Source organism: Impatiens glandulifera, chromosome 9 (genome assembly GCF_907164915.1).
Source record: "Impatiens glandulifera chromosome 9, dImpGla2.1, whole genome shotgun sequence".
NCBI lineage: Eukaryota > Viridiplantae > Streptophyta > Magnoliopsida > Ericales > Balsaminaceae > Impatiens > Impatiens glandulifera.
Genome location: NC_061870.1, coordinates 5,751,172 through 5,758,973, shown reverse-complemented (window position 1 = coordinate 5,758,973; position 7,802 = coordinate 5,751,172). Strand labels below are relative to the sequence as shown.

Below are 7,802 nucleotides of genomic sequence, written 5' to 3'. Positions count from 1 at the left end.
AGACTACACCCTAACAGGTTTCCTACATACACTCATAACAAGGATAGATCAGGTTCGAACGTAGTTCACAACTTATGATTTATGAACTGAAATTTTTGGATGTTGTGAATGGATTTAGGGTTATAAATTTAGTGGGACCACACCCATGACAAGTTGCCTACATAATCTCATAACAAGGAGAGATCAGGTTCGAACGTAGTTCGTAACTTGTGAGTTACGAAATTTGGAGTTTTGTGAATGGATTTCATCATGCATTCTCTAGACAAAATATATTTTGAGAATGTCGACGTTGAATAGTGTTGTTAATTCTTCTCCGTCTATGATGGTTAATCGCATGGCATCACCTGAAAATACCTTCCTAACAAGGTAGAGTCCTTCCTATCGGGTTTGAAACTTACTTATGAGGTCTAGTATCTATAGTTCTTCTTTAGGACTAAATCACATTCTTGTATGTTCTAAGGCTTGACATTCTTGTTGAAAGCTTTGGTCATTCGTCTTGAAATGCTTGTGTGTAATATAACGTGTCTAACCTCTTGAATTCCATAAGGGTTAGTTGATTTTACCATGACTTACACTAATCTTCTTCCACTACTTGTGTCTCGAGTAGAAGTCTTAAAGTAGGGACATCGACTTCGATAAGTTGCACGGCAATGGGAATGGCGTTTCTCTTGTTGACGTTCAAATGGTTATTATATATCCCAAGAGGGTATAGGGAAACTTCTCGATTTGACGATCATGTCGTCGACATATACTTCCACTTCTTTGTGGATCATGGTGGCTTCCCTTTGATAAGTGGTTCTCACGTTCTTAAGACTGAAAGGCATGACCCTATAGCAGAAAGTTCTAACTTATGTTATAAACGTGGTCTTTTCCCTGTTTTACGGGGCTATCAAGATTTGGTTGTATCTGAGAATCTATCCATGAATGATAACATTTCATTATCGGCGACATGATCGACCAGTACGTCGATGTGTGGTAGTGGGAAATGATATTTAGGGCTGGACTTATTCAGATCCCAATAATTTACACATATGTAATCTTCTATCTTTCTTTAGGACGGGAACTACGTTGGCAATCTAGGTAGGATATTCTACTACCTTAAGAAATCCAACTTTGAGTTGCTTTCGGACTTCTTCCTGGATTTTATTCATAAATTCCCCATTCATCCGTTTGAGCTTTTGCTTCACAGGTTTAGCGTCAGGATATAGAGGAATATGATGTCACGTGATCTTTGGATCGATATCTGGCATGTCTTTATATGACCAGACAAAGACGTCTTTGTTTTCTTTTAGTAGCTCAACAATCTCTAGATGTTCTTGGGGGTTTAAACTTTGGCCAATCAGTACGATCTGAGGATTGTTGGTTCTGTTTAAGTTGATTTCGATTGTATTTTTTTCCGCGGAAGAGACAATCTCATCCTTATTTTCTAAGAAGTGTTTGGTTTCGAAGTTCAAGTTAGAGTAAAAATAAATATCATTTTTACTCATAAATTTGAAGTTTATACTTCTTTTATTACATCGAGGGATTTATTACATGTAAGCGAAGATGATTCAACAAGATCATTATTCGTGGGTTTCTTATAATGTACACTATTTAAAATATTTCTACACATGAGAGAAGAAATAGTTATACTTTTATCGATCAAGACATCTATGGATGAAAGGGAGTCGGTTTCTTGAGAACCGAGAGAGCTAGATTCTTGAGTTGGAGCACCTTTTATGGAAATCTGAGCCAAGTTTTGGAAGGTGTCGCACCAATAGTTTATTCTTTTTCTAACCTTGAAAACAAAAGGGTTAGGATTATAAGGACAATCTGAAAAGATTTCGAGACCTAGAAAACATCTCTATAAATCTGGATTGGTAAAAGGTTTGGGGAAGTCAAAGTACAGGATGCTTTGTCCCTCGCGAATGAAATGCCCATTCAAGATTGGTGGAACAATGATGTATCGTTTGGATATCCTTTTCGTGTGGATTTCTTTGAATCATGTAGGGATGTATCTTAGACCGTGTCGATCCATGTTACAACATGGTTGCGGGAATGAGGTCATGCCTTTGGCATTTGGGCTTAAGCCCATGGTAGAGAAATATCCCATTTTGCGCATCATTCTTATTTAGGAGAGGCTAAACATGCTGATGTCAGGGTGTTTGGATAAGTCTTTACATTCTGAGAGGATTGGACATATCTTGAACCCGCTTAGTTCAACCTTAGGAGTGTCGATGTGGGTAGACTCTATGACTATTGTGGTGTCAATTACATCATTGACTGTGATTAATTGGTCGTTGACGACGAACCTAAGCTTTTGATGTAGGGTATAGTTTAAAGCCTTGGCTTGATGAATCCATGGTCTTCCTAAGATCAAGTTATAGGAAGGCTACATGTTGATGACAAAAAAGTCAACCTGAAAAGGGATGACGGTTACTCGGACGATGCACTTGAAGCAACCCATTATCTCGCGGAGAGAGTTGTCGAAACCTCTTACACATAGGTCAGATGATATGATCTTGTCTTAGGATACACCTATCATTTCAAGAGTCCTCCAAGGACATATGTTGAGAGTGGATCCATTGTCTATCAAGACCATTAAAACGGTCTTTTCCTTCATTTGCACAAAAAATGTAGAGCGCTTTGTCATGATTTGTTTCGGCTGATGGAAGATCTTTGTCTTCGAATCCAATCATGTTGCGTTGCGAACTAGTGGATATGATCCCTAGTATCTCTTTAGGGATAGTGTTGGAAGAGATGTTAGCCTTGCTTAACTCATTGTGGACTTCTTTCCTATGCTCGATAGAGTACATTAGGATTTACAAAATGGAAATGTTAGCATTTGTCCTTTTCAGTTAATTGAGGAGGTTGTCTCATGGGTTAAGAGCGTTGGTCTCATTCTCCCTTCTGGTTCCAACAGGAAGTTGTGAGGTGGATGTCACATTGGCCGGTGTGGTTTTCATGAAAGTGGGATGAAAATCCGTTCCACCACGCGTTGTCGCGATATCAAACGGGGCATAGATGTGGGAAGTCATGTTTGACTTCCACCATAACTTATAATAATTTCCCTCATTTTATGGAACTCAAAAAATTTGATTATGGGCAGTGTGATCATTTTGTCTAACTTGTAGTATTCATAACTTGTACTACAAGTGTCTGAAAAATACGAGAAAAATTTCAGGATGATTCTTGAATTATTTCTATGTTTTTGATGTACTAATATTATTTTTTGAACACATCACAGGTTTAAGCCATTTTTTAACTTAATCATTTATCGGTTTACGGTCTATATTTTGCCATATACGCTACCATACTTTTGTTAAACCTAAGTGAACATTTTATTTATTGAATGTCTTGGTCTAGATGAATGTTAGGACTAGAAATATCATGCCTTTTTAGGAAATGAACAAGATTAGTTATTGATTAAAATTAAATAAAATAAGTGTAACTTGTCGGGATTAAAACGAAAATGCCAAATTTATTTCGTAGTAGAGATTGTCTTTTTAGATGGGCATGTGGGCTATAGCGCCAAAATATTCTTTCTCACACGTAACCAAGCACACAGAGCCCAAACAAATTCTAAAATTTTTTCTTTTCAATACATTCCTTGAAGTAAATAATTGGTAACTCTTAATAACTAAACAAAATTATGTCTAACTATTGATAAATTCTATTTCGGTTCTTTATCTCAATTTCAGACGAGACGACTCCCGAGAGAGTCGGTCTCTCGTTAATTTTACGAGATTCGAGAGGAAGATAATCCACTAGACTTAACAAAGTAATCGACTAAAAATATTTTCTAAAAGTATACGGGTCGAGCTTATTATTTTGGTTCCTCATCCCACTCGGGATTCGAGAGGAAAGTAAGACATGAAGTCGCCTAATTTCAGATCGCATGAAATACCCTTCAAGACGGGGTTTATAATGTTTTTTAATATCGAAATTGAATGGATTTAAAAAGTAAAGAAAAGAAAGACCGGGTGATTCTCTATCTTTATACTTAGGATAAAAAGAACCTATAAGTAATATATTAGTTGTGATTTTTAAAGGGTAATTGAGATTTCAAATAGTTCCACTTATCTCCATTAATTTATTACTACTTGATTAATATTCCCATGTATACAATGTTTAATAATACAATCTCACTAAAGCTGGATTCTACAAAACTCTCTTTTCACAATTATATATATATTCGAGGAATTGCCTGCGAGGCTTCGACTGCGAAGGAGATCGACTCAACCCAAAGTCGAGCTTTTCTCATCAATGTCCCCCTTCACTTGTCTTAACCCGACGCTGCGGCTCGGCTTCATCCCTCTCCTCTGCTTTCGCCGCCGGTCTTTGCCATCTGCCCGTTATTCCTCAATCCTTCTCTCCTATAACAGAGATTCCTCATTCCTCACCACTGGTAAGTTGTATACCTATGGGCCTCTGCTGTTTGTGATTTTTTTTTATTCATTCATCACCTGTTGGAAAATTCCTGCAAGGAGGCGGCGAGAATGAAATTGTTCAGAAAAATTCGAAGAAGATGATGCTTAAAGGAATGAGATACGCTGAACTTGAAGTACGGAGGCCAATACCTTCTCATTTCTTTGTTTGCCTTTTTTTCTATATTTCTGCAAGTAACTTCTATGCCAAAATTCGTTAGCTTATGATTTTCTATGAACTGGTGGTTGCTTTTGAGTGTTTTGTTTGTGTGAATGCAAACCCCTAATGCTGTTATTTCCTACTTACTTTAGATGGTTTATGTAGAAAATTGTCCAACCATATATGAAAAGGTCATAATTTGAAAATATTGCCTGCTATGTTTATGATTTATGCACTCATGGACAGATCTGTACAATACATATTTTCTTTGAATCCATCTTAATCTATGTCCATCACTTTTTTCTCGAGATTAAATGGTGCCATGAGTGAAACTTAGATGCAATTTTGGTCATTCACTGACGCTCAAATATTGAAACAGAAATGGGTTCAGTCGTATGGATACAGGCCTGGTCAGGCATTAATGTTATGGAAGCGTCTGTATGGGGATGATATTTGGGCGCTTAGTGTTGATGAATTAGAAGGTTGGTATTCATTCAGTCATCTTATATTTGTACTCACTAGCTTGCCCTTGTTTCTTCTTGAGCCTGCTTCTGTTCTGGATCTCAATACTAATAACTATTACTTTGCAGTAAAAGTATTATCTTTAACTGTTAACCACAATTATTTAGGTTTAAACCGTGAGTTCAAGAAGATGTTGGATAACCATGCTGAGTTTAGGGCATTGTCTTTGAAAGACATTCGTACAGCTACGGATGGCACTAGAAAGGTGCACAAAATCTTTTATACTCATCGTTTCACTTGGTTCCCAGATTTAATTGCTTAGAAATGCAGACGAAAACTATTATGTAATATGGAAAGCAAGGAGTTTTTCACAAGGTTATCAATTTGTACGTATTTCTCTTGGGCTATTTTTATTTATTGTTGAATTGAAATTACAACTAGACAATTTGGGGTGGGGTTATAGGGATTCAGTCCTCTAGGTCTCTTGTCGAGCTAACACTTTCAGTTGAGGCCTATGTTCAACACACCAACATTTTTTTTCAAAATGGTGTACAAAATCGAAGATGAACCCTGGGTGTGCTAAATGGAAAGCAGGCAAACAAGAACAAGAGATTTTTATTGAATTATCAAAACAGATACAAAGTTCTGGCGGGATGTATCCTGGACTGGTAACTGTTCATCGTCAACTATTATTACAAACGATACAAAGAAGTACTCTAATAAAAATATCTTATTTGTACCTGAAATAGCAAAGTAGCTCCAATAACACACATAATTAGTAATAGTCAAGTAAAATCTCAATAATGGGTAAGACCCTTAAAAATCTTTTATTAATTTTGTTATTTCAAATAACTTATTTGTAATAAAATAAATGAAGAATTTTGTTTTTTTTTATGAATTCTAATTCTATGGTTACTCAAAACATAAGAATTTAGCATTGGAATTGAAATTCTAATCCCAATTCAAATTCAGCCTTGAGGTTCTTCTCAATGATTTTGATCTCGCAGAGTGTTGCAGATTTTATTCACATTGGTAGATGGACAAGTGATTGAGACGGTAGTTATACCTTGTGATAGAGGACGAACAACTGTTTGTGTTTCAAGTCAAGTGGGATGTGCCATGAACTGTCAATTTTGCTACACAGGCAGGCAAGTTGTCTTTCTCATAGTCTTTGCTCCACAGTATCGAAGATATCAAATCGTTTTCAGCATTGCATTGACCTTTAACTTTCAGGATGGGTTTGAAACGAAATTTAACTGCTGCTGAGATAGTAGATCAGGCTGTATTTGCACGAAAGCTGGTTTCTAGTGAAGCTGTCTCCATTTCAAATGTTGTGTTCATGGTGGGTTATAACTATATATTGTTGTTGTGTTCTTCCTTTTATATAAAGACTGGTAATAACTATTCTCATGTAGGGAATGGGAGAGCCATTTCATAACATTGAGAATGTTATAAAAGCTGCAGATATAATGGTTCATGAACAAGGCCTTCAGTTTAGTCCAAGGAAGGTCACTGTTTCAACCAGTGGACTAGTTCCTCAGCTTAGGCAATTTCTTCAAGAATCTAATTGTTCTCTGGCAGTAAGCTTAAATGCAACCACTGATGAGGTAATCATTATTGTCCAGCTTAGCCTTGTGTTTGTTTGTTGTTTAAAACACTACTAATTGTGTTATAATTTTATGAATCTTTTTCTTTTTTTGGGGGGGAAAATAACTTTCATCATTTATATATATATATCTTATCATAGGTTAGGAATTGGATTATGCCAATCAATCGAAAGTATAACTTGAGATTGCTTCTTGAGACTCTTCGGGAAGAACTTCAGACCAAGAAAAAGTATAAAGTTCTGTTCGAATACGTGATGCTTGCAGGAATTAATGACAGGTCTGATAAATTCTAACTTAGTTTTATCTAGTATATATACATGATGAGAAACTTCGACAAATAATTTTTGAATTTGTGACTAGTTTATTTTCCAATCATAATCTGATCCAGATAAGTCTTTTGGATTTATCAAAAAAAAATATTGTTTTTTTTTTTGTATCAATGTGTTTTCAAAATGGAGACTATACTGTCTTTTGGACTATTGCTTAATTCCTGAAGACATTGTAAAGTATTTTTCTTTTGCTTTTTAGGGCTGCATTCATGAGATCATTTATATTCTTTAAATATATAATAAAATCATTCCTTAAATAAACATTGCTTGTATAAATACATTTGATTGGAGGACACACATTCACATTATGGATTTGCTTTGTTGTTTTATGCAGTGTAGATGATGCCAAAAGGCTTGTTGATCTTGTCCAAGGAATTCCTTGCAAGATAAACCTGATTGCATTCAACCCTCATTCAGGATCACGATTTAGACCGACTAAGGATGAGAAGATAATAGAGTTTCGGAATATTCTAGCTGAGGCGGGTTGTGTTGTTCTAATGCGGTTCAGTAAAGGCGATGACCAAATGGCTGCATGCGGGCAGCTAGGAACACTTGGTGAGATCCACGCTCCTTTGCTACGTGTTCCACCTCAATTCCAGAAAGTTCTCTCACTTTAAAAGCTAGTTTATCATATATGTAACCAGATCATAATATTGTGTTTCTATGGAATGGGCTAAACAGAGTTCTGTGTCAACAGTGTTGTTATTTTTAATGGAAGCTCATAATGTGTTTCCATGGGATCATAGGTCTTGTTATCCATCATTTTGTGGCGTCAAATTTACATTTGTTATGTCAATAATCATAATAAAGATTAACTTATAGGATTTTGGATTGTTAT

The 7,802-nt window shown here is 36.0% G+C and overlaps 1 protein-coding gene across 2 annotated transcripts; it reads left to right on the top strand.

Moving 5' to 3' along the window:
• The first annotated feature begins 4,151 nt into the window (after nt 1-4,151).
• Nucleotides 4,152-7,783, top strand: LOC124913955 (dual-specificity RNA methyltransferase RlmN). 2 transcript variants are annotated; one of them, XM_047454404.1, is made up of 9 exons: nt 4,152-4,387; nt 4,470-4,543; nt 4,946-5,048; nt 5,196-5,293; nt 6,046-6,176; nt 6,262-6,370; nt 6,444-6,635; nt 6,776-6,912; nt 7,299-7,783. In XM_047454404.1, the coding sequence occupies exons 1-9, from the start codon at nt 4,246-4,248 to the stop codon at nt 7,579-7,581; spliced, it is 1,269 nt and encodes a 422-aa protein (XP_047310360.1). In that variant the 5' UTR covers nt 4,152-4,245; the 3' UTR covers nt 7,582-7,783. The 2 variants fall into 2 exon arrangements, with proteins under 2 accessions (XP_047310360.1, XP_047310359.1); XM_047454403.1 differs by having other exon boundaries at nt 4,467-4,543.
• Nucleotides 7,784-7,802: the final 19 nt, after the last annotated feature.

Bases quoted from the DNA above. Each gene is read 5' to 3' on its own strand.
- LOC124913955 (XM_047454403.1), top strand. From the start codon at position 4,246: ATGTCCCCCTTCACTTGTCTTAACCCGACGCTGCGGCTCGGCTTCATC. The intron at 6,177-6,261 runs GCAAGTTGTCTT...TTTAACTTTCAG, and splicing joins CAATTTTGCTACACAGGCAG to GATGGGTTTGAAACGAAATT. The intron at 6,371-6,443 runs GTGGGTTATAAC...ATTCTCATGTAG, and splicing joins TTTCAAATGTTGTGTTCATG to GGAATGGGAGAGCCATTTCA.